Source organism: Lissotriton vulgaris, chromosome 7, assembly GCF_964263255.1.
Source record: "Lissotriton vulgaris chromosome 7, aLisVul1.2, whole genome shotgun sequence".
Lineage (NCBI taxonomy): Eukaryota > Metazoa > Chordata > Amphibia > Caudata > Salamandridae > Lissotriton > Lissotriton vulgaris.
In genome coordinates, this window is record NC_141695.1 from 1522564580 (window position 1) to 1522591617 (window position 27038).

The following is a 27038-nucleotide window of genomic DNA, read 5'->3' on the forward strand; positions in this document are numbered from 1 at the left end:
GATTATGCAGCCCATCTAGAAAGGACTGGTAGGGCATCTCATTGCTGGAGTATTTTAAGAATTCATCTGTCAGAATTTATGCTTTTCCACCTGCAAAGTTAATACCTACCCCCAAAAGGGTGGCCATGTGCCACCAAGAGCAAGTTAAAGCGGCTTGGCAGCAGGAGGAGTAAGAGACTGAGCAGTTAGTTGTCCCTCAAGGACCTTGAATTTGTCTGCCTGTTCCCAGACCACTGCCACAAAAGAGCTAGGGGCTCAGTTGCTGTGAAAGTGGGCCTGAAAATGTTTCTCAGTGCCAAGCCACCTCTAAAGTGCTTTCCTTGAAGTGCTCCTGGGTAGAGTCTCCCTTATCTGCTTAGAGACCCGTATCATAAAAAAGCAAGGATCTCATCCTCGCATGGTGCCAAAGAACCACACTGGTACGACTGCCTTGCCCAGTCAGTCAGTGGTGTCTAGCCCAAAATGGATGACACACTTGGCAGAACCTTGACCATCTTGAATGATCTGCACAAGGTGGATATGGTATTCAACAGGAACTGTCTGGAAGATCTTGCTGACCATTTTGCACACAAGTATCGTCCCAGGAGGAAACTCGCATTTCCTGAGAGAGGCTGGTTGACAAAAACAAACCCATGCCGTATGCCTCCTAGGGTTTTGATTCCAGGAGCACCAAGCTTTCAGGCATAGGGTGCTATATAAGGAAGGGGTGGTCGCCAGAGGCAGATATATGCCTTCAGGCGACTTGTCTATCCACTGCTAAGAAAGACCAAGGTTGACCAATTTGCTGATGGCTATGTCAATCCAGGTTTCATTAAAAGGGAAAAGCGGTTCTGTAATAGTCTCTCCAGGTTGCAGGACCACTGTTGGGACATTATTCTTAACTTCCATAGACAGCTGTTGTAGGTCTGAAACTTCTGCAGCCTGTCTGATCACCACAGCAAAATAACCTGATTACTCTGTGGAAGGGCCAGAGGAAAAAGTTCAACCCAGTGTCCGGGGGTATGTCCAGTCCACTAGTGTTCTCCTGGTCTATAGAAAGACTGCTCTCATCATAATAGGATGAATCATCCCAGTCATCTCCAATATCACCATGCTTACTGTGTTTGGAGTTGGAGGCAAAAGGAACATGGAGCATCTTGGGGTGGGGCAGTCTTCTGTCCTACTCGGAATGAGGTTGGAAGCAGTTGTGTTAAAGTTTGTGGAGAGTGCAGCTTCAGTGGAAGCCATTTCGGGTTTTCTTCAGAGTTCACTAAGATGATTAGTGTTTCCTCTGCTGTGAGCTGCATCAATGCCTGTGTCATAGCAGTAGGGACAAACGTGGATCAAAGCATCTGATTTTCAGTCTGGTAGGGTATTGGGGCAGACCCCACAGTGGAATCAGGAGGTGGAGTGGGTGTTTAGAAGGGATCCGCTGACGGTAGCCTGCATGGAGGCCTCCTCAGATCCTTGGGGCCCAAAGGTTGCCAAATGAGTGCCAAAGATGATTGGCTTTTTAGGAAGCCTCTACTTGTTGCAGAGCAGTCCATGGACCCAGAATTTGAGTTACTTCGGTATGAGCTGTCAAATAGGTTCTGTTGTAGGAGATCAGGACCAAGACTGAGGGGTACCTTGACATCCATACGACTTCTGTAGATGAGAGTGCCAGGGTGTGGGACAATCATGCTTAAACTTCTTCTATTTCATACCCGATGACAGTTTATGGGATATTTTGATGGACTGGCCTCAAGAATGGGAATAGATCCACGTCCTCGACCTGCACATGCACACCTTCTGACAATGTTTTGTGACATGCAGCTTGACTGTGCAGTATATTCATCTGGGCACAGTCCACATAGGACATTTGAAGACCTGAGGTGTCAGAGACATACCTGGTCAGGGATCAGTCATAGACATCTACTTGTGACAGTCCCTATATGGTTTAAACCCTGTAGTTTTGGCAGGGTACATCTTCCCTTGCACACTGTAGGACATCTTGAGGAAACAAATTGTCAAACCGATGAGAAAAAGTTGAGGGAGCGAGCTTCAGATTTGAGTGCAAAGGCTCAGAAAGAAAGAAACTGATGAGTCTGCAAGGTTGGCATATTTATGATTCTCTGTCACCACTTCCAGGCGGTGTAAAGTTGACGGAAAGCTGCATGACGCAACCTGCTGGCACAAACATTCAATCCTGAGAAAAATCTCTGGATCGAGTCTGGCACCTGGGGGTGTTCACAAGATGTGGAATCTGCGGTCAGAAGTATCCATCAGAAGCCACATTACAAAGAAGCCAGATTATTATGCGGTGACCAAGTATCCGTGCACAGAAATCCGGGTGTTAGGAATTTGTATCCCCGGAAGGGGGCATAATATGCAGACACATATTTACCAGGTTAAAATGTGCTTGCTGTGTCCTAATTCAGCTAAAAAAATCCACTTCAAATTACCAGCTGCTCTAGGTAGATAGTAAATAGAAGGGGAGAATGTAGGAGGTTTTTACGGCATCAAGCACAGCAGATTTTGTGGGCCGCGTTTGGGGGAATGTGCTATGCTCTCCCATGCATGGAACAGGATGCTTGCAGCCTCAGCCTCGTGAGATTTTACCAGACAGATTTTGCAGCAAGTAAAACAGTGTCCAGTCTTCCCACAGCGGGGAAATACAGATGCTGAGCGACCGGGATAGGATTAATTGGGCACAGCAGGATCCCACAAGGAATTGCAACTATTGTCATTGGGTTCTAAACTGGTTCTAAACAGTAACAGCAGAACAAGGCCTAAAAATATTGGAATCCATCTAAGCTTCAGTCAGCACTGTGCTGAGAGTACAGTAATGTGACTGACCATCGCTCATAAAAGTGAAAGATTGAATGGAGGCAATGAAAACATGATCATCAAGTGGCCTTACATGTTCAGTAACATTTCAGATCAAATTAATATTCAACCACAACAATAAAAATGCTGACCTTTGCCAATCCAGACAGAAGCTCCAGTGCTGCCAACGATATACTCATATCCTGTCTCCACTGCGAGTTCAGTCTTTGTGTTACCAAGTGAATGCTACGCATCAGGAGTCCTGCTGCAGTATCTGTATTAAGAGCTACAATTTAAATCCAAAATCAAAAAAAACACACGAAAAAGCATTAGCTACTTGAAGCCCAGCAAGACACTACACAGAAACCAACAGAGCTGCAGGAATGACATAGGGAACGAGGAAGTAAACTATATCATCAATCAGCACAACCGAGAAACAGGCTTTCTTAGGTTAATTAAATATCATACAATTTTTCCACCACGTTAAACATTTCCAACCACGTTAAACATTTCCAATCAAAATTGCGTGCACAAATAAAGCAGACTTTATTTATTATCATTTACAATTTTAGTTTGAAATGGCATATAAGCTCCTAATTGCTTGAACAGAGTTAATAACAAAATGTATTTTAATGTCTAGAAATAATACAATATAATAATAAATAGTACAATTAGATAATGTGATCTAAAACCATGAGTAAAATTTGTGCCTGTACACTTATACCAACTGCCTATTTGTAAACGAAGATAAGGAAAACGCTACTCACCAGTATGCATCTGTTCTTAGCATGTAAAACTGCTGAGTTACACACTGTGCATAGGTCGCCATCTGGTGTTGGGCTTGGATGTTTGCACTTTGTTATTGTCCTGGAAAAGTCTTTGGAAGTCATGAGATAGGGGATTTCTCCTGTGGACCATAGTGCGCATGGGCATCGGCTCCATCTTTAGATAGTTTTTTCGCCAGTAAGGGAAATTATGGAGTTTTGTGAGGAAAAAAAAGAGGCAAATGTATGCTGTATCTAAATAATATAATACTGGAACAGATCTAGTTAGCAGGGGAGGCGGGTGGGCGTGTGCAACTCTGCAGCTCTACATGCCAAGAACAGATGTATACTGGTAAATAGCATTTTCCGTTCGAGGCATATGAGCTGCAGATTACACACTGTGCATAGATTGTATAGCAGTACTCCACCTTAGCAGCCACCACCAGTATCTGTTGCAGTTGTTTGAAATAATGTTTTGAATACAGCTTGGCCCACACTAGCTTGTTGCTTTGCTTGCACATCTACACAATAATGTTTTATGAATGTGTGTGGTGTAGACCACGTAGCTGCTTTGCAGATGTCATATAAGGGAATGTTCCCTAAGAAAGCCATTGAAGCCCCTATTTTTCTTGTAGAGTGGGCTTTAGGTGGAATAGTTAAGGTACCTTTTGCTTTTTGATGGCAACTTTGAATGCATTTGACAATCCACCTTGCAATTCCAGATTTTGATATAGGATTGCCTTTATGTGGTGGAGAGAAGGACACAAATAGTTGTTTGGTTTTAGGAAAAGGTTTTGTCCTGTCAATATAATATAAGAATGCTCTTTTAACATCTAGGGTGTATAGAGCCCTTTCTGAGACAGTTTGTGGTTGCGAGAAAAATATTGGCAACTCTTTAGACTGGTTGACATGAAAAGGAGAAATGGCTTTTGGTAGGAATTTTGGGTTTGTCCTAAGAACCACTTTATTATGTTTTATTTGCAAAAATGGTTCTTTAATGGTAAGTGCTTGAAGCTCACTGACTCTTAAGAGAAGTAATGGCTACTAGGAAAGCTACTTTCCATGTAAGGAATTGTAATTCACATGTGTGCATAGGTTTGAACGGAGGCCCCATGAGTCTTGTGAGGACAATATTTAGGTTATAAACAGGTGAGAGTGGTAATCTAGGTGGAATGATTCTTTTGAGTGCTTCCATGAAGGCTTTGATGGTACTCTAAATAATGACAAGTGTTGTCTATTTTGCAAGTAAGCTGCAATAGTAGCAAGGTGCAACCTAATGCACAAGTTACTACTTGTGTAACGATATATCTGTAAGAGACATTAGTTAGTGATAGATTTCTTACCTTAGAATATCCCCAGGCGTCAGACTGGATCCGGAAAGTTTTGCGTAGCAGTACCCTTGCGTGTCGGCAGGCGTCGTCTGCGGCTCCGCGTCCGTCGTAGGCGTCGTGGGCGCCGTGATGACGTCGTCGGAGTACTTAGACGCCGCCTCCGCGTGCTGACGTCAGTTCTTAGCCACAGCTTTTCCGTGCCAGAAGCGCAGAGCCATGACAAAAACCGACACTGGTGCCAAGAATCTAGGGCCCTGAAAGGGAGTGACCTTAACCCTAGATATCGGTTCGCAGAACGGGGAGGATGGGTGGGTCGGTAAGGAATCTATCACTAACTAATGTCTCTTACAGATATATCGTTACACAAGTAGTAACTTGTGCATCTGAAAGAGACACGTTAGTGATAGATTCCTTACCTTAGAATAGATACCCCAGCTATACCATCCCCGTGGTGGTGGGTCTGCGAACCAATAATTACACCAGAAAGTCCTGGAGAACGGAGCGGCCAAAGTAGCCGTCTCTCCGGACTTGACTGTCCAGGCAGTAGTGTCTAGCAAACGTGTGCAACGAGGCCCACGTAGCTGCCTGGCAAATGTCCTGCAAGGGCACACCTCGGCCCAAGGCAGTTGTAGTGGCCGTGGCTCGAGTGGAATGAGCCCGCAGCCCAACAGGTGGTTCCTTCTTAGCCAAGGAGTAACACGCCTGAATGCACATGATAATCCATCGAGAGATGGTCCTCTTGTGCACCGATTTCCCTTTCTTAGCGCCCGCGTACCCAACAAAGAGTTGATCATCCACCCGGAACTGGCGTGTGCGATCCAGATAGAACGAGAGCGCACGTTTTGGGTCCAGACGGTGGAGCCTCTCCTCCTCTCTCGTGGGGTGCTGAGGCGGAAAGAAGGTGGGCAATGTGATGGACTGCCCAATGTGGAAGGCCGTGACCACCTTTGGCAAGAAGGAGGGTCTAGTCCTCAAAACAACCTTGTCCGGATGGACTGACAGGAAAGGAGGCTTACAAGAGAGGGCCTGGAGCTCACTCACTCTCCTGGCAGAGGTGATGGCTACCAGGAAGGCAGTCTTCAAAGAAAGAAGGCGAAGTGGACAGTTATGAAGTGGCTCAAAGGGAGCGCACATCAGAAAGGTATGAACCAGGTTCAAGTCCCACTGAGGCATCACGAAAGGAACAGGAGGAAAGGTATGAGTGATGCCTTTCAGGAATCTGTTAACAATAGGGGACTTGAAAAAAGAAGGTTGGTCAGGCAGCCTCAGAAAGGCTGAAAGAGCCGAAAGATAGCCCTTGATAGTGTCCAGAGCAGAGCCCTGCTGGGCAAGAGAAAGAAGGAAGAGAAGAACCTCAGAGAGAGGGGCATTGAGAGGATCCACAGCCTTTGCTGTGCACCATGCCACAAATCTGTTCCACCTGCAGGCGTATACCGTCTTTGTGGAGGGACGCCTGGCTGCCAGAATGATGTTGCAAACTTCAGGAGGCAAGTCAAATGGCCTCAACTGTCGCCGCTCAACCTCCAAGCATGGAGGTGGAGATTGGACAGGTTCGGGTGGAGGACCGTCCCCCGCTGCTGCGACAGAAGGTCCTCCTGAAGAGGCAGACGAATCGGGGGATCGACTGACATGCTGAGTAGCTCGGGATACCAGTACCTTCGAGCCCAGTCCGGAGCCACAAGGATGACTTGCGTCCGGTCGCGCTTGATCTTCTTCAGCACTCTGGGCAGAAGAGGTATAGGCGGAAAGGCGTACAACAGACCGCAGCTCCACTCGCGACGAAAAGCGTCTTCGAGCGAGCGCCGCCTTGGAAATTCCAACGCGCAGAACTGATGACATTGCGCGTTCTCTTCGGTGACGAATAGATCTAACCAAGGCTCTCCCCATCGCAGAAAGAGGCCTTGCGCCACGTCCGAGTTCAGACGCCATTCGTGATCCATCGAGCACAGACGGCTGAGTTCGTCCGCCCTGGCGTTCAGAGAACCGGCCAGGTGTTGAACCACCAGAGTCACGCCCTGATGTTCCAGCCATTGCCAGAGACGCAGAGCCTCCTGGCAAAGGGTCCATGACCCCACTCCGCCCTGTTTGTTGCAGTACCACATGGCGGTAGTGTTGTCGGTCAACACCTGCACTGCACTCCCTCGGACAGACGGGAGGAATGCCTTCAGTGCCAGACGAATCGCCCGCAGCTCCAACAGGTTGATATGGAGCCGGGACTCCGCCGGAGACCAGAGTCCCCTGATCTCCGCCTCTCCCAAGTGGCCTCCCCAGCCCTGGAGGGACGCGTCCATCACAACTACCTGCTCCGGTTGGGGAAGTGAGAGGGATCTACCGTTGACCCAATCGCGGTCCGTGAGCCACCACTGCAGCTGTCTCGCAGTGCCCTCCGAGATCAGGACATGGTCGGACAGGTTGCCCCGGTGCTGGGCCCACTGAAACTTCAGGTCCCACTGCAGAGCCCGCATCCGCCACCGTGCGTGAGGCACCAGAAGGATGCAGGAGGCCATCAGCCCCAGAAGCCGCAGCGTCAACCTGACCGAAACCCGGGATAACGGCCGAAAGACCGGAATCAGAGCCTGTATATCCCGGACCCGCTGTTCGGGCGGGTAAACCCGAAACTGCGCCGAGTCGAGAACCGCTCCGATGAAAAGGAGCTTCTGAGAGGGGCACAGGTGTGACTTCGGCACATTGACGGAAAATCCCAGCTGGTGCAGGAGATCCGCCGTAGTCTGGAGGTGGCTGACGACTGCCTGGGGCGAGCCCGCCTTCAACAACCAGTCGTCTAGGTAGGGGAAGACTGACACCCCTAACCTGCGCAGGTGAGCTGCGACCACCGCCATCACCTTCGTGAACACCCGTGGGGCGCTGGTAAGGCCGAAGGGGAGCACGGTAAACTGAAAGTGCTCGTGGCCTACCGTGAACCGCAGGTCACGCCGGTGGGCCGGCAGGACGGGGATGTGGAAATATGCGTCCTGCAAGTCCAACGCTACCATCCAGTCTCCTGGGTCTAGGGCAGCCAATACTTGAGCCAAGGTCAGCATTTTGAACTTCTCCTTCCGGAGGAAGCCGTTGACGTTCCTCAGATCCAAGATAGGGCGTAGGTCCCCTTTGCCCCTCTTGGGTTCCAGGAAGTAGTGGGAGTAGCAACCACGACCTACTTCTGGCCCAGGAACGCGCTCGATGGCCCCCTTGGCCAAGAGGGCCGAAACTTCCTCCTGCAGGAGCCGCAAGTGATCCCTCGATACGCGGTGGTGTTGCGGTGGCATGGCTTGAGGAGTCGTCTCGAAGGGGAGGGAGTAGCCCCTCCGGACGATCTGCAGCACCCACCTGTCCAAAGTGACAGTGTGCCAGTGAGAGTGGTGATGGCGAACCCTGCCTCCCACTGGCGTCACATGGGCCGAAAAGCACGGACTAGGAGGGTTTAGAGGCGGATGCTGCGGGGGCAGGTGTGGACTGGCTCCGCTTGGTCCCCCGACCGCCTCCACGGCGGTTCCCACGGCCGCCGCCGCGCTGAACGACTGTTTGCGGCGAGTGGCTGGCGGCACGTGTGGGGACGCCCCTTCCTTGGCCACGAAAGGGGCGAAAGGCACCCATTTTCTGGCGCGGGGCCGAGAGGCCCAAGGACTTGGCCGTAGCCCTGGAGTCCTTAAAACGCTCAAGCGCGTGGTCTGCCTTGTCGCCAAAGAGGCGACGGCCATCGACCGGCATGTCCATGAGTGTATTCTGGACGTCTGCCGAGAAGTTGGCGGATCTCAGCCAGGCGTGGCGTCGTATCGCCACCGTCGTAGCCATCGCTCTTCCCAGCGAGTCAGTAGTATCCAGTCCGCACCTGATTGAATACTTCGCTGCGTCCCGGCCTTCCAGTAGGGCTTGGCCGAGTTTGGCCCGTACCTCCAACGGACACTCTGGCAGCACCTCCGCCACCGTTTCCCACAGAGAGTGGGTGTAACGGCCCAAGAGGCATGCGGTGTTGGAAGACCGCAGTCCACAGCTAAGGGACGAGAAAACCTTCTTGCCATAGGCCTCGTACCTCTTGGATTCCCGATCGGGGGGAGCCGTCGGGAAGGCGGTCTGGGAGTTAGAGGCCTGGATAACCAGACTCTCGGGGGTGGGATGGGTGGACAGGAAACATGGGTCGCCCGGGGCCGGGCGGTGGCGTCTGGCCACGTTCCTATCTACAGGCGAACCTGTAGCGGGCCTGGACCAAGTGCCCAAAAGAACGTCCGTCAAGGCCTCATTAAACGGCAGCAGAGGCTCCATAGAGCATGACTGCGGCTTAAGGACCTCAGTGAGGAGGTTAGCCCTCACGGCCGCGACGGGGAGCTCAAGGCCCAAGGCCTTAGCAGCCCTCATCAACACCACACTATATGTCGCGCCCTCCTCCGAAGCCACGGTAGGAGGAGAGACGAATCCAGTGTCTGGAGAGGTGTCCAGGCCACTGGCCTCCCCAAGGTCTCCTGTCCAGTCCATGTTAGACTGACATTCCCTTGTCAGAGGGTCCTCAGACCCCTCCCAATTCTCCTCGCCCCCCACCTCCTGAGATTCAGGGTCATAAGTGAATGGGGTGGGTTCATAGAATTGAAATTCTCCGAACGGCGTCGAGAGCGGCGCCGGCAGGCGTCGACCCGACGTCGGAACCCAGTGAGAGGAGGCATCGGGGACGGCGCCGCCCGAGGACGGCGCCGGAGGGGACACCACACGGATCGACGCCGGGGACGTCGTAAGGTCCACCGGTGACGATCCATCGCCCGTCGAGGGCCCAGCGGCGCCCTGCGGCGCCGGGCCCGAAGGCACCGACGACGCCGGGGCCGCTGTACCCTGCGGCGCCGAGCCCGAGGGCAGCGGCGGCGTCGGGATCGTGGAGCCCTGTGGCGCCGGGCCCGAAGGCGCCGGCGGCGTCGAGGCCGAAGCACCCGACGGCGTCGGGGTCGTAGCCCCCGACCCACTAGGGCCCCAGACGGGTTCACTGGGCCCGAAGGCGCCGCGGAACCCGTCGGAGGAGAAAGGGACCTCATGGCCATGAGGAAGCGCTCGATCTCCTCCAGCGTCGCGTTCAGCCCAGGGACCGGGGGGTATGGGGCCGAACGCGGCGCCCGCGACTCGCGAGGAGCCGCGTGGGCGGTGTCACCCGAACCCCCGGCCGCGTTGCGCGAGCGCCGGGGGGGAGTCAGAAGAGCGATGATGTCTCTTCGCCTTCTTATGCTTCTTACCTGACGACTTGGACCCGGAGGAGTGGCGCCGACTCCCGGAGCTGTGACGGCTCCGTCCCCGCGACCTGTCCCTCGACCTCCCGTGGGACCGGGACCTCACACGGCGCGGGGCCGACTGGCGGATCTCGAGTCGCCTGCGGGACCGCTCCCGCCTGGCCTTCCTCGAGAGGGCCCGACAGTCGGAGCAGGCCTCGTCGTCATGGTCGATGCCCAAACACATCAGGCACAAGCGGTGGGGATCCGTGACCGACATGGTACGGTCGCACTCGTCGCAATGCTTGAAGCCGGGCATCCCTAACGGCACCGTCGGAGTCGTAAAGACTTCGAAATGGATCAAAAAGATCAAAAAGTTTAGTCAAAAAGTGACTAGGGAACTGCTCTTTCCAGATCTGCGCTGGCTGGCGCGGAAAAAAGAAGAACTGACGTCAGCACGCGGAGGCGGCGTCTAAGTACTCGGACGACATCATCACGGCGCCCACGACGCCTACTACGGACGCGGAGCCGCAGACGACGCCTGCCGACGCGCAAGGGTACTGCTACGCAAAACTTTCCGGATCCAGTCTGACGCCTGGGGATATTCTAAGGTAAGGAATCTATCACTAACGTGTCTCTTTCAGATAGATGTGTATGCTAGGCTAGACCTTTGGAGAAGTAGCAGGTAACATATGATGTGTTGGATTGACACATCTAAGGGATTGATGTTGTTATTGTTACAGTATATAACAAATCTTTTCCACTTGGCTGCATAGCAAGCTCTAGTGGTTGGGTGTATAGCTTCTTTGATAATATTCATGCAATCAGGAGGAAGGTTAAGGTTATCAAACTCTAAAATTTCAGGAGCCAGATTGCTAGGTTGAGTTGTGCTGGATCTGGACGTCAGTGAGTGTTGCTGTAGTTTGCGCACCACCAGTGGAATGAGTGGGAGAGGCGGAAAAGCGTACGCAAATCTGCATGACCAATTCATCCATATTGCATTGCCTTTGGACAATGGGTGTGGATACCTGGCGGCGAAGCTTGGGCATTTGGCGTGTTCGTGGGTTGCGAAGAGATCTATCTCAGGGTGCCCCCACATCTGGAAAAATGGTTGAAGAACTTGCGGATGCAGTTCCCACAGGTCAGTGTGTTGTGTTTGACGACTCAAGAGATCTGCTATGAAGTTTTGGACTCCTGGAACGTGTTGAGCTAGGAGATTTTTTTTTGAGGAATGGCCCATCTCCATATGCTCTGAGCTAGGTGGGAGAGATGGAGAGAGTGTGTCCCGCCTTGCTTTCCTATGTTGTACACTGCTGTCATATTGTCTGTGCGGACTAGGACAGCTTTGGCCAGAATGTGTTTCTGGAAGGATTTTAATGCTAGGAATATGGCTTGCAATTCCAGATGACGGACGTGGAGCAACCTTTGTTGGGGTGTCCACGTGCTCTGTATGGTGTGATGCAAGAGATGAGCTCCCCAGCCGGAGAGCGATGCGTCTGCTGTTAGCACTTTCTGTGGAACTAGCTTGATGAACGGTTGCCCTTTGGAAAGGTTTTTGGTGTTCCACCACTGCAGAGAGCGATGAGTGCGACCGTCCATCAACACCAGATCTGTTAGCTGACCTTGAGCCTGGTTCCACTGACGTGCTAGACATTCCTGTAGAGGACGCATTTGGAGTCATGCGTGAGGGACTGAAAATGCAAGAAGCCATCATCCCTATTAGCTGCATGAACACTCGGGCTGGGAGAGAGTGTTGTGGTTGGATTGGGATCTGGCTGGATTGGGATATGCAAGTGCCTTTAAGGTATTTAATGTTGCCCCTAGGTATTGATGTATGTGGGACGGTTGCAGGTGAGACTTTGGATGGTTTATGGTAAACCCCAAGCCGTGAAGTAGCTGGATTGTAGCGGGAGTGTGTTGTAAGCACTGGTTGTACGACTTGGCTTTTAAGAGCCAGTCGTCTAGGTGGGGGTACACATGAATATGATGCCTCCTTAGATGAGCTGCATCTACTGCTAGACACTTGGTGAAAACTCTGGGTGCTGTGGTGACTCCGAATGGGAGTACCTTGAACTGTTAATGCTTACCGTCCACTACCAACCTGAGATACTTTCTGTGAGAGGTGTGAATGGGAATATGAAAGTAGGCGTCCTTGAGATCTAGAGTAACAAGGAAATCGCCTTATTTCAGTAGAGGGAGAACCTGTTGAAGCATGACCATGTGAAAGTGGTCCGATTGTATGTATAGGTTTAGGGTTCCGAGATCTAGGATGGGTCTTAGTGAGCCGTCCTTTTTTTGGAATGAGGAAGTACAGGGAGTAAAGCCCTGTATTTTGTTGATGTAGTGGTACTAGTTCTATTGCAAGTTTTTTGCAGAAGGGAGATGACCTCTTGTTTTAGCAGTGATAAATGATCTAGTGACATTTGACGCTGGCTGGGTGGTATGTTTGGGGGAGTAGATGTGAGTTCTAGGCAGTAGCCTGATTGAACTATTTGCCTTACCCACCTGTCTGTGGTGATGTTGTTCCAGACAGGAAGGAAGTGTTGTATTCCCCCCCCCCACCGACAGGATTGGAATGTTCTGGGGGGAGTGGAGGGAAGTCATTGGGTAGGGGTGGACACAGACCTGGTGTTATTGGTTTTGCCTCTTCCCTTATTGTTATTGCCTCTGTAACCACCTCTTTTGTAACCTTTGGTAAAGGTAGACTGGGTGGGAGCTTTGTAAGAAGTGGTAGGGTTATCAGAGGAGTAGCCTCCGGAGGTACCTCTGTAAAATGAGCAACGAAAAGAATGTCTGGGAGCTTGATATTGCAAGGCTCCCATATGTTTGGCTGTGTCCGTGTCTTTTTAAAATTTTCTCTAATGAAGAATCTACAATAGGGCCAATTAAATGCTCTTGGTCGAAAGGCTGGTTTAAAATGGCTGTTTGTACTTCAGTTTTAAAACCGTAAATGCGTAGTCACGCATGTCTACGCAGAAGTACACTTGTATTGACTGCTCTAGAGGCGGTATCAGCTACATCCAGAGCACAACAAATGGAGGTGTTAGTAATGATTTTACCCTCTTGTATAAGAGGTTTAGCCCGGTTTTGATATTTATCTGGTAGGTGTTGCAATAGGGCCTCCAGTTTGTCGTAATGTGCCTTGTCCAACAGAGCTTGAGTTTTGGCTACACCAAATATTAGCTGCCTGTGAAGCTGTTCTTTTGCCTGAGGCGTCTAAGAGCTTGGATTCCTTATCAGGGGGTGGAGTATCTCCTGATGTTTGGGAGTTGGCCCTTTTTCTGGCATTAGAGACTACCAGTGAGCCTAATGATTTGGGGCCTTTAATATAGGCTGGGTCTCCAGGAGCAGCTTTATACTTTTTGCCGATCCTGGGGTTAATAACTCTAGCCCACACAGGATCTTTGAATACTTCTGGTGCATGCTTAATTACCCCTTTTATCATTGGTAAAATAGAGGTGGACCTTTGTGAGGTGTCAAAAGTGTCCATCAGGAAATCCTCTTCTATAGGGTCTGTGTGTAAGCTAACCCCATGGTACTGAGCAGCTCTGTGAAGCAGCTGGTTAAAGCCTATTGTGTCCTCTGGAGGAGAAGGCCTAGAAGGGTATATGTCCTCCTGTGGAGCATTAGAAACATCCAGTGTATTATACTCATACCAGGGTTCAGGGGAAGAAGGTGGACTGTGATCCCCTAGTGGTTCCTCATGTTCCCTGTCTCCTTCATCAGAAGTATCATCATCATTCCCTGGTGGAGATGGTGTAGGAGAATGATGTGGTGGTGGTGGAGAAGGTGGTGAAGGAGGTGGTGGTGGAGGTGGTTAAGGAGGTGGTGGTGGTGAAGGGACCCTGAGGGGAGATGTAACAATACCCCTCTTCTTAGGTGGTGGGGCTGGTGCAGGTGCATTCAAAGGTCTCTTCTTAGAGCTGAGGGGGAGTTGACCAGTCTTGGGGTCCTTGACAACAGTCTTGTTTTGAATCAGGTATAAAAAGTTCTTGCGGCACAGGCTGCTCTTTTGGCACTGACTTTCTCGGTTCAGTAGACTTATGAGGCACCGGTTCTGGTACGGTTTTGTGGTGCTTTACAGGCTCTGTAGTTGTTTTTGGAGCTGGTTGCTTCTTCGGAAACCGAGGGTTTTTTAGGTTCCGGAGGACGTGGTTCCGGAGTCATAGGAGTTGGTTTTTTACTCGCCTCCGGGTGTTTAGGAGTAGATGGCATGGTTCCTGCAGGTTTCGGTAACAAATGCTTGGATGGTTTGGTGCACGGCCAACACTAAGCTAGACAACAGATATGGGGGCGAGATTTACTCAGCAGTTTATTCCAATTATGCCAGAGGAACTGCTATCCTGATCTGCAAAAAGTTGGCTGGACTACCACCAATTCGGTCCTCGACCCTAAAGGCAGTTTTGTTCTCCTGCAATGTACTCTGCACATGACTCTAATGACTCTAGCTGCTGTATGTGGGCCCAATGTAGTGACCCAATGTTATTTGAAAAGATTTGGTCCAAGATCACTCTCCTGGGCGCAGACAAGGTACTCAGGGGCAGTGATTTCAATGCAGTCATGCAGGACGACTCCCTGGACTAGGTAGGGACCTCCCAACAACTAGACCCTAAGACCACATACATGCTCAACTCCATAGGGCAGGAATATGGGGTGGTGGACATCTAGCGCTCCTGGCACCCGCAAACCAGAGGGGGAATGTGCAGATCTTTTTGTCACAATGCATGGTCTAGACTAGTTGGTTAATTTCACAGGACATAGCCTCCTGGACCATTAGCACCAAACACATACCACACACCCTGACTGACCACACTACGGTGTTGCTTACCTGGACCATACCACTAACTGCACCGCACGCTTTTAGCTGGCGCCTGCCACCGTATGCGTTACATGACACAGTATTTAAGGAAGAGGTACGCAAAGAACTCCTTCAATATTTTGCGATAAATGAAAAATCAGTAGACTCACCCTCCACATTGTGGGAAGCCTTTAAGTCGGTCATTCGTGCCACTTGCATAGCCAAACAATCTGGGGTATTAAAATCTATCAGGTCAACTTTAGAACGGATAGAGAGTGAGATACACCTAGCGAAGTCACTATATCATAGCACTGGTCTGCCAGCCCCCTTAGCCATTATCTGTGCTAAAATCTCTGAATACGACGAGGACGCAACTCGTGAAACAATTTTCCTGGGTAAAAATGCTAGAGTTCGCAGATATGGGGAAGGGGATCCTCCGGGCATAGCTTTAGACCATACACTGAAACATCACTGCAATTCCTCCTATGTCACCGAACTTCTAGATAAGGATTCCAATTCAGTCCGGGGGCAGTCGGCCACACTAGATGGATTGAGACAATTCTACACTTCTCTTTACATAGCGACACAAGACAGCCCTAACCCTGAGCTGCTAGCCGACTTAGACTCTACTGAGTTGGTCTGGCTCAGCGATTCCCACAGAAAATACCTAGACGAGTCATTCACAGCATAAGATATCACCCAAGTAATCAATGGCCTGCCGGGAGACAAAGCACCTGGTTTGGACAGACTTCCGGCGTCATTCTATAAAGCGTATGCAGTGGAACTCGCTCCCGATTTGCTGGCGTATATGAGGAATCCCTTGAACGCGGCCATCTTCCCCCAACAATGTGCAAAGCTGTAATAATCACAATCGTAAATCCGGACAAACCGGCAAACAAGTGCGACTACTACCGCCTGCTCTCACTTGTCAACATAGACACTAAGATATTGGGCAAACTGCTTTCAAATAGATTGCAATCACTGCTCCAGACTATCTGCAGACATGACCAATCCAGTTTCATCCCGGGCAGGTCCACTTCGCATAACTTACGTAAGGGAGAGGTGTGGCGCCGCAGCCAGGGTGACTGACTCCGGAATCTGGGGATCACGGTTCAATCCCCGGGGCCGGCGGCAGATTAGCCCAGCACCATGTGACTCTGGGCAATAGCTTGCTTAATCTTCCCGACGGCCCCCAGTGCCTAGAGACCCTAACGGGTGATGGTTTGCGCTTTACAAATGTGGATTAATAAATTATTATTACCTTCTTCTCAATCTTACATCAACTTGACCCGAATCTGCCGGCTCTCTTTGCGTTCTTAGATGCAAGCAAAGCATTCAACTCCCTTGAATGGCCGTTCCTATTTACCATTTATTTATTTATTTATTTGCATACTTATAACGCGCTGGGAATCGACTCCCTGAGGAGTATCTCCGCGCCTTTAGCAGCATCTGAGACCAAAGCAGGCTACATCTTAAGGTTAAGTAATGCCTAAACGGAACTAGTAATTAAACAAAAAAGTTTTTAATTTTTTCCTAAAAGGAAAATGTTCCTTACAGACTCTAATGTCGTAAGGAAGATCGTTCCAGAGCTTTGGTCCGGCTACGGACAGAGCCCTTCCTCCTTGTCTGGTTTTCCAGAACCTGGGGACGCATAACAACTCTTGATCACCAGATCTCAGAGTTCTCGAGGGGATGTAAGGAACAAATTTTTTAGTTAGATAGTCAGGACCTTTACCAGTGAGGCATTTATGGATGATGCAGCACATTTTAAACAACACCCTCTGTTTCACAGTAAGCCAATGCAGTTGGTTCAGCAATGGTTTTGAGGGTGTATGTGCTGGGGCATTCAGAACCAAGCGTGCTGCCGTGTTCTGCACGACTTGGAGTTTGTTAATGATGCCCTCATTGGCGGCTAACAGCAAACCATTACAGTAGTCCAGTCTGCTCAACACAAGCGACTGAACTAGAGTTTTCCTGGTGGTGTCAGGTAACAGGGGGAATACCCTTCGGAGAAGACCAATAACATGGAAGCAGGAGCCTACCACTTGATTAGTATGATGTTTAAGGGCGAGCTCCTGATCCAGTTTGACTCCTAGATCTTTCACTACCCCTTTGGGCACAGGGACTGGGCCTAGGTCTTGAGGCCACCAGTCAGGAGTCCACAATCGTTTGGCTTCTCCAAAAAGCATCACCTCAGTCTTTGAGACGTTACACTGAAGGAAGTTTGCTGCCATCCAACGAGCCACCTCTTTCATCCCCCGGGAAAAGGAGTTACGCACCTCAGGAGTCATGATTTTGAAGGGGAAGAGGAGTGGAGTATCGTCTGCATACGATACAGGGATAAAGCCGTGGGATCTCATGATGTTAGCTAGGGGTGCCACATAGATGTTAAAAAGCATTGGGCTCAAGCAGGAGCCCTGCGGCACCCCCTTTGAGATCTCCACCTCCTCTGACTGGTATGGGCCCAGTATGACTCTCTGAGTGCGCTTGGTGAAAAAGCTCCTTAGCCAGGCCAGCGCCTTGCCTCCCAGACCGATGTTAATGAGTCTGGAGGTCATGATATCATGTGACACAGTGTCAAACGCCGCTGACAGATCTAAAAGCACCAGGATAAACGAATAACCTTTATCCTGTAGCATATGAAGATCATCAGCGACGGAGAGCAAGGCGGTCTCAGTGCTGTGCCTGGGCCTGAACCCCGATTGAGAAGGGTCAAGTCCCCCCGCACTTTCTATATATTTAGATAAGTGCCGATTTACAAACTTCTCAGTAAGCTTCCCTAGAAAAGGGAGGAGGGAGATGGGTCTCAGGTTTGTCAGATCGGTCCAGGGAATGGCGTTATTCTTACGTAGAGGTCGGACCAAAGCCTGCTTCCAGCCTTGGGGAACTTCCCCTGTGCTCAGAGAAAGATTGAGTATTTGCTGAATTCCTGTACCCAGCTCATCGCTAAGAAGAGCCATAACCCGTGCTGGAATAATATCTGAAGGACACCCACTCTTTGTTTGGGTGATAAGGGTGGTTATCTCCTCCAAAGATATTGGCGGGAAGACTTCAAGCTTACTGGTCGTATTTTCTACTGGGCTAAAATTACGGGATTGGCATACGTGCTAATTTCTTGAAGTTTATTCAACTACTTTACACTAGCCCAACTGCCTGACTCTAGGTTAACGACCTGATATCAGACCTGTTCCATATAGTGCGTGTCACCAGGCAGGGGGTGTCCCCTTTCCCCCTGTTATTTGCGATAGCAATGGAGCCCCTCTCTTCCAGAATGCACTAACATCACTCGGCTAGAGGACTTGGCCTCTCGTATAGGGGACTGATTATCTCAACATATGCAGATGATATCACGTTATACATACACAAACCAAAGACTAATCTTAACCCAGTGCTACGCAAAATCCTCTTATTCGAAGGCATGTTGGGCATACAGGTTAACTGGACCAAATCGACACTCCTCGTGCTAACACCGGCCCTAATCGTGCTAAATTTGGACTTTCCCCTTACTTGGGCGAATGAGGTGTTCAGGTACTTGGGGATCTGGCTCTGCAGGGAGATGCAGGAGATCTGGAGTTCGAACTACGGTCGGCTCATTAACTGGCTAAAAAGTAAATTGGCCATATGGGTTAAATTGCCACGGTCTCTGGCCGGCAGGATAGATATTGCTAAACTGATAATTCTGCCCAAATTCCATTATCTGTATGACAACATCCCCATCCCTCTCACACGGGCCTTTTCCAAGCGTTTCCGCTCTCTTCTTGTGTCCCTCGTCTGGGTTGGGAAACAACCGCGTATTGCATGGGAGGTCTTGACGCTACCATTGGCTCAGGGAGGCCTCGGGCGCCTGTAGGAGAGTAGGGTCTGCAATCCTATGGTCACCCCCAATTTTTGCTTTTTGCTTCACTGGTTCACGACTTTCCCTGGCTGTGGGCCTGCTAATCAGACCCACAGCCTAGCTGTTCTCTCTCTAAATTGACAAGCATGTACCTTAGGTGCATTTACCAATTGGTACTGAGCCACCTTATCAGTCCCTGTACAGCATACCTTAGGTATCCAGGGCATAGGTGTACCCAGGGCCTACCAGGGGCTGAAGCAGGTATTGTTCCACCCCTGGCTGGCCATCTAAACAGACCCAACTGGCTGCACGACAGCTGGGGCAAGGTGGTGTAATCACCCTTTGCTTTAGATATAGTATCCCTATATCTAACCCTAAAATGGACACATATATTCCTATCAGTCACTCCTATGGCAGGCCTTATCAATCCTGAAGGTTGAGTGCTTGGAATTATGTGAGATGGTGCTCTGGCATGAGCTGAGCCCGTTTGCAGCTTGCGGAACCAAGTCCTAATAGCTGTACCATGATAACGCTATACCATATACTCTTAAGTGCATTATGAACCTCGCGGTCAAATGCTAACTTTGGTATAGCATTATCAAAACATGTCGAGTAAGGTGTCATACGAATTGGAATACTACCCCCTCGCCAATTCTGGCGACGGGGGTAGCATTCCACCCTTCTAGAGGGACATGACATGTATGTAACTGTGAACCCCGGTTAAAGTTAACTCGAGCCTCAGCATCACAAAATGGATGCAGCCACCACAGACACAAGTCTCACATCCTGCTGCTGGGAGTCCTTCCAGCGAGGGAGGCTCGGACAAAGGGTTTCCTGCCTTGGGAGGTGCTAGCACCACCCCAGACAGGATTTTGTGTATTAGGTAGGCCAGGGCTGAAAGGAATGAGACATGCCGGGGGCACACAAGGTGTCCCTGTGCATATGCCGGTCTAAACCAGTTCCTGGGGCACTCCAGCCTTAGAGCTGGCGCAAGACCGGACAAAGGAAAGGGGGTGTAACCACCCCCCTTCCTGGTCCCACCCAGAGGAGGGACCTAGTCGTAGTGCAGCCCCCTTTAGCTGAATAAAGGTAGGAGCTGGTCCCATTCCCAGTTAGATTAATCTTGACAACTTCCACGAAGAACTCTTGACCTTCTCCCTCCTGAACCATCAGAAGACTGAAGAATCTCCCCTATGGTCAGGGAGTGACCATCCTGCTTCGCAGGCACAATCAAGCTCCTGTGCGGTTTGCTTCAAGTCCTTCCATCCCGGAATCCGACGGCCAGCTCAACAAGACCCGGACCTTCAGACTCCTCTGACCTCTACCCACCTCCACAGCACAGCTGGGACCCGTGGGTGCGACGAGCAACGTGGAGACGGCCATCTTGAGAAACCTGCACAGCGCTTCCAGCACGACCGCCGAGGGATCCTCGAGTGAGTGCACTGGGGTTTGAGAAGCCCCACACCGACGCAGCTCCTGCACCAAAGACCAGCCCCCCAGCATCCACGAGATCTGCGTGGGGCCCTTTTGCCTGGTTGCTGCATCTCCTGTTGTCTGGTCACTTGCCGGCTGGCCTGTGACCTCCGAGACGACGATCCGAAGATTTCACCACTGCTGGTCTGGTCCCCCAGACTGGCCCTTGCTTCCTTGTAAAAGAGGAGCACCCCGGACCCTCCTGGTCCGCACCAGACGCCATCTTTGTTCCACCGCGTGGCTTGCCTTAGCCAAGGCCTGTTGACCAGATCGACGATCCAACACCGCCGACAGCAGCAGACTACGTGGGACAGTTCGTGCCTCCAGCCTGGTCGTGAAGAACAGCTCCTGGTCCGCGCAGCTACAGAGAGAAGCGACCCTTCTTCCACCTGAACGCGGCGACAGCATCTGGTTCCCTGCTGGTTCCAGCACAATCACTGGCTAGTGATCGAGACTCTGTCCCCCTTCCCTTTCAGGACTTCTTCTTCCCAGTTCCATCCCTGGAACCACCGGACTCCTCCATCTGGCTGCCTGCCAGCAACTCCTTGTTTCAGGCATCACCGGGATCAACGCAGCAAACCCGACACAACTTCAGCCCTATGCACCCGCAGCCTGTGGGTTAGGTAACTAAAGCTTCTAGGTGCTGAAGTCTGTGTTCACTATCCTAGTGTCCAGGTCCACTGTTGTTTTCCCTCCATCCAGCCGGGTTCGTCCGGAATCCGTATCTTTCTAAACTGTAGCATCCATAGACGTTGGTACGCATCGTGCGTGAGAGTTTCCACTCTGCACGTGAGTCCCGTGGGCCTCCTGCTACTTACTTACCTAGTTTGTAGTGTAGTCCCAGCGATCCTCCAGCCTCTGGTTCTCCTTACAGTACTTTCTTTCCTCGCATTCCATTGTTTTGAGTATATGGTTTGTCGTGCCCCTAAGGCGCACTTGTAAATATTGTGCGAACTCGTATTTCCTTTTTAGCATTGTCATGTGCTTAGCCCTCTGATCTCATAAAGAGTTCAGAGGTGTATGTTAGTTAATAAATATCTGTTTATTTTCATAACAACCGGTGTGGTGTCCTTTCACTTGGTATTCAAGGGGTTATATGTGGTAAAACAGCTGGCTTCACATGCCATTCAGAGTTTAGCCTAAAGACTGCTTTTGTCCACGCTACTAGGATAGCTGGTCTATAAGGTTGACTTTACAACCAATCACCATAAGGGTTGTTTGGACTGATACAAGGTGATCACTAGAACTAGTGAGCATCATATATCAGGCCAACTTCTCACATTGGTGTGCAGCGGTTGGGATTTGAGCTTGCTGTTGTTTTTACCAAATATAATCTTGAGATATCATTTGAAAGATCACATAAGGTACCATAGGTACATATAACAAGCTTAGAAATACTCTGAGCTCTACTGAACCAGCTGTTGTAGTAGAAAGGGAGTAGCACACCCTGACTACAATTCTTAGCAAGGGATCAGTAGGTAAACCCATAGTGTAGGTAAGTGCACCACTGACACCTCACCAGAAAAGCACTGACACCTCACTAGAAAAGCATATCTATCACAGGAGAGAACTCAGTGGCTCCCCTTGTGACAGTTGACCCTCCACAGGTCATGTCAAGATATGCAGCTCTTAGCTTCCAGGAGATGAGCCAAATGTGTACCTCCAGGAAACTAAAACAGGGTTCTAACCCTACCACTCCTTTTCTGATAGGTCTCTTAGAGGCATATGATGCCAGAAGGGCTTCTAACACAGGCCCCTCTAATCCAGATGGGAGCATGCCCCCCTTAGAGGGAACCCTTGGTGACCCCGACCTTAACCTCCATGGAGCAGAAAGTGAAGAGGAGGAAGGGGAAGAGGAGTTATCTGGGGATGAGGCAGACAAAGGTCCAGTAGTAGTCAGTAGGCTCACCAGGACCAACTTAAGCATGCATGAGAATGGAACTGGGGGACCCCCAGGCCTATCCTCAGGCAGGCTTAACCTTGGGATTAGACGAGTTAGATCTCACTCCAGAGGCTCTAACAGATCTATTCACACCCATGTCTCTCAGGCATCTTCTCAGGGAGGGATGACATCCCCTCAGAGAAGAGAGCATGAAGCCAGGATGAGGGAAGTCAATCTGAGGATTGAGAGGGAAGAACTTGCCCTTGCCAAAGAAAGACTTGCCTTTGCCAGAGAGCAGAAATTGAGTGGGGCAGACCCCACTGGTGGCAGCATTATCCCTAGAGATAAAGACAGGAGTTTTGATACTAGACACCTGAGTAAAATAGTGCCCCCCTTTAAGCAAGGGGATGACATCCACAAATGGATGACTGCGCTGGAGAGGGCCTGCACTGTCCAGTGCATCCCCCAGAGTCAGTGGGCAGCTATACTGTGGCTCTCCTTTGAAGGTAAAGGTAGAGATAAGCTCCTCACTACTAGAGCTGAGGATGCTAACAATTACCAAGTCCTGAAGAATAAACTGATTGATGGGTTTGGCTTAACAACTGAGCAGTACAGGTTGCTGTTCAGAGACACCCAGAAAATTCAGTCTCAGGATTGGGCTGACTTTGTTGATTGTGCCACTAAGGCTTTTGAAGGCTGGTTACTGGGAAGTAAAGTTACTGATTACACAGGATTATATAATCTAATTATGAGAGAACAAATCTTAAGTAATTGTCAAAATCAGTTGTTGCATCAGCACCTTATTGACTCAGATCTGACCTCTCCCCAAGAATTGGGAAAGAAGGCAGACAGATGGGTCAGGACAAGGGTCAAGCAGCAGAACCAGAACCAGGGTGGTGGCCAGAAGAAAGCAGACCAGAAGGGTAATGAGAGTAAGCATAATGACCAGAAGTCTTCAACAGGGCCCCAACAATCTAAGGAGGGTGGGTCCCAGAATTCCCAAAAGAATAAGAATAAGGGTCAGAAGAAACCATTGTGCCAATACTGTAAAAGTAATACTCACTGGTTTAGTGAGTGCACCAAGAAAGGCCCAGCTCCTACCACTACTGCCCCTAAGGCACCTGCAACCCCTAGTTCAGTTAGTAGTGGTAGTGTTCCCCTTAAGGCTATAGTGGGGTTGACATTGGTATCTGAGGCAGGCTCTGACCTAGTCAGAGTACCTACCCAGGCTGTTCTTGTTTGTACTGGGGACATGGATTTGACCCCTACAATAAGTCCCAGTACTCTGGTGCAATTACAGGCAACCCCCTTTAATCAATGGAAAAATGGCTCAGGCCTACAGGGACACCTGTGCCAGTGTCACTATGGTGACACCAGCATTTGTGGACCCTGGACAGGTAATACTAGGTTCAGACTACCTAGTGACCAATGCTAGCAATGTCACTACCAACCATAGTATGGCACTTGTTAATTTCTCCTGGGAAGGGGTAAATGGCCTCAAAAGGGTTGTTGTTAGTTCAGACCTCCCAGTGGACTGTCTTTTGGGCAATGATTTGGAATCCTCCCTATGGTCAGATGTGGAGTATAGGACTCATGTGGAAATGTTACGTTTTGTCAGCACATGTCCTTGCTGTGACTATGTCACAGGCCAAGAAATGCCCAGCTGAACTAGTGCTGGATCCTGGAACAATGGACCAGACACTAACCAAGAGTAAGAACAGTAGGGTTAAGGCAGTGCCTTCCCCCTTGCCTCAAGGTGAGGATCAGCTCTCACAGGAGACTGACCCAAAGACCCCAGAAGGAACTGTCCTAGAAGAACTTGAGCCTGAACAGGTTGAGTTTCTTGGGACAGGGGGACCTTCCAGGGCAGACTTGAGACAAGCACAATTAGACTGTTCATCTCTTGAACCCCTCAGACAGCAGGCTGCTGCTGAGCCTGCAGGGAATGCCACAGGTGCCCATAAAGTGTACTGGGATGATGGACTCCTTTACTCTGAGGCAAGAGACCCCAAGCCTGGTGCTACCAGGAGGCTGGTCATCCCCTTGTCTCTGAGAGGTTTCCTTCTCACCTTGGCCCATGAAATTCCCCTTGCAGGTCACTTAGGCAAGAACAAGACTTGGGAAAGACTTGTCCCACACTTTCACTGGCCTCATATGTCTGAGGACACCAAAGAGTTTTGTCGCTCATTTGTCACCTGTCAAGCCAGTGGCAAATCAGGTGGCACAACAAAGGCCCCCCTTATACCACTGCCTGTGGTGGGGGTACCCTTTGAAAGAGTGGGGATTGACATTGTTGGACCAATGGACCCCCCAACAGCATCTGGGCACAGATTTATACTGGTGGTAGTGGATCATGCCACCAGGTATCCAGAAGCTATTCCCCTTAGGACCACTACAGCTCCTGTTGTGGCCAAGGCCCTGCTCTCAGTTTTTACTAGAGTGGGGTTTCCTAAGGAGGTTGTCTCTGACAGAGGTGCAAACTTTATGTCAGGATACTTGACGGCAATGTGGAAGGAGTGTGGTACCCCCTATCACCCACAGTGCAATGGGCTTGTTGAGAGATTCAACAAGACCCTCAAAGGGATGATAAAAGCTTAGGCGAAGATAGGACATCCTTTTACCCGGCCTTTTGTTTGCTTACAGAGAGGCCCCACAGAAGGGGGTTGGCTACAGCCCTTTTGAACTTCTATTTGGGCATCCTGTAAGAGGACCCCTGTGTCTTGTGAAGGAAGGATGGGAGAGACCTCTCAAAAAGCCTAAGCAAGACATAGTGGACTATGTACTTGGTCTCCGCTCCAGGATGGCAGAGTACATGGAAAAGGCATCTAAAAACCTTGAGGCCAGCCAAGAACTGCAAAAAGCTTGGCATGACCAAAAGGCTGTCCTTACTGTTTACCAGCCTGGACAGAAGGTGTGGGTGTTGGAGCCAGTGGCCCCAGCAGCTCTCCAAGACAAATGGTCTGGACCCCATACTATCATTGAACAGCAGGGAGAGGTCACCTATCTGGTAGACCTTGGAACTCCCAGGAGCCCTCACAGAGTACTTCATGTGAACAGGCTCAAGGCATTTGTCAACAGGGAAGACATGGGCTTGCTCATGGCTACAGATGAGGGACAGGAGTAAGAGAGTGACCCTCTCCCAGACCTGCTCACTCAGAACCCTGATGATGGGTCAGTAGATGGTGTAGTCTTTTCTGACAGCCTCTCTGAGCATCAACAAGAGGATTGTAAACAGGTTCTTCAATCCTTCAAACAAATGTTCTCTCTGACACCCAGTCAGACAAACTGGTGCACCCATGAGGTGGACACTGGTGACAGTCTGCCTATAAAGAGTAAAATCTACAGGCAACCTGACCACGTCAGGGACTGCATAAAACAAGAAGTACAGAAGATGTTGGAATTGGGAGTCATTGAACCCTCAGAGAGCCCTTGGGCTAGTCCTGTACTTCTAGTGCCTAAACCTCACACCCAGGATGGTAAGAGAGAGATGAGTTTTTGTGTAGACTACAGGGGTCTCAATGCTGTCACTAAGACAGATGCCCATCCAATACCAAGAGCAGATGAACTCATAGATAAATTGGCTTCTGCCAAATTCTTGAGTACATTTGACCTGACAGCTGGTTATTGGCAAATCAGGTTAGCTGAGGATGCCAAGGCCAAAACAGTATTTTCGACCCCAGGAGGTCATTACCAGTTTGTGGTGATGCCTTTTAGTTTGAAAAATGCACCTGCCACTTTTCAAAGGTTGGTGAACCAAGTTCTCTCTGGGCTGGATGACTTCTGTGCAGCATATCTAGATGATATTGCTGTCTTTAGCTCCACCTGGGAGGATCACCTGATCCACCTGAGGAAAGTTTTGGAGGCCCTGCAAAAGGCAGGCCTCACTATCAAGGCTACCAAGTGCCAGATAGGGCAGAGTCAAGTTGTATACTTGGGCCACCTTGTAGGTGGAGGCCAAGTTCAACCTTTGGAGAGCAAGATACAGGCCATAAAGGACTGGGCTCCCCCCAACCACCCAGACACAGGTCAGAGCTTTCTTGGGCCTGTCTGGTTACTATAGGAAATTTGTCAGAAATTATGGAACCATTGTGACTCCACTTAATGACCTGACAAGTAAGAAAATGCCAAAGAATGTTTAGTGGACAGTTAGCTGTCAAAAGGCATTCGATGACCTAAAGCAGGCTATGTGCACTGCACCTATTCTCAAGAGTCCAGACTACTCCAAGCCATTCATTGTCCAAACAGATGCTTCTGAGTTGGGTGTGGGAGCTGTTCTATCTCAACTGAATATTGATGGTCATGACCAGCCCATTGCTTTTATAAGTAGAAGGCTGGCCCCTAGAGAAAAACGTTGGTCAGCTATTGAGAGGGAGGCCTTTGCTGTGGTTTGGGCCCTGAAGAAGTTGAGGCCATACTTGTTTGGTACTCACTTCAGGATTCAGACCGACCATAAGCTCCTCTTATGGCTAAATCAAATGAAGGGTGAAAACCCCAAACTTCTTAAGTGGTCCATTTCCCTACAGGGGATGGACTTTACAGTGGAGCACAGACCAGGGACTGACCATGGCAATGCAGATGGTCTCTCCAGGTACTTCCACTTAGAACAAGAAGACTCACCTGGTCAAGGTTAGTTTAATGTCCCTAAGTTTTTGGGGGGGGGGGGGGGGGGTTATGTAGGAGAGTAGGGTCTGCAATCCTATGGTCACCCCCAATTTTTGCTTTTTGCTTCACTGGTTTACGACTTTCCCTGGCTGTGGGCCTGCTAATCAGACCCACAGTCTAGCTGTTCTCTCTCTAAATTGACAAGCATGTACCTTAGGTGCATTTACCAATTGGTACTGGGCCACCTTATCAGTCACTGTACAGCATACCTTAGGTATCCAGGGCATAGGTGTAACCAGGGCCTACCAGGGGCTGAAGCATGTATTGTGCCACCCCTGGCTGGCCATCTAAACAGACACAACTGGCTGCACGACAGCTGGGGC

At 50.1% G+C, this 27038-nt stretch overlaps 1 protein-coding gene across 2 annotated transcripts in view; it reads right to left on the minus strand.

Annotated features, from left to right (window-relative positions):
- Positions 1–27038, minus strand: part of RALGAPB (Ral GTPase activating protein non-catalytic subunit beta) — a 1758088-nt gene that overhangs the window by 915824 nt on the left and 815226 nt on the right. The window contains exon 16 of one of the 2 annotated variants that reach the window (XM_086932393.1): positions 2940–3061. In XM_086932393.1, coding sequence (XP_086788519.1) covers positions 2940–3061 — 122 coding nt within the window. Of the gene's footprint in view, positions 1–2939; positions 3074–27038 lie in introns of both variants that reach the window. The other variant, XM_086932392.1, reaches the window with a different exon arrangement.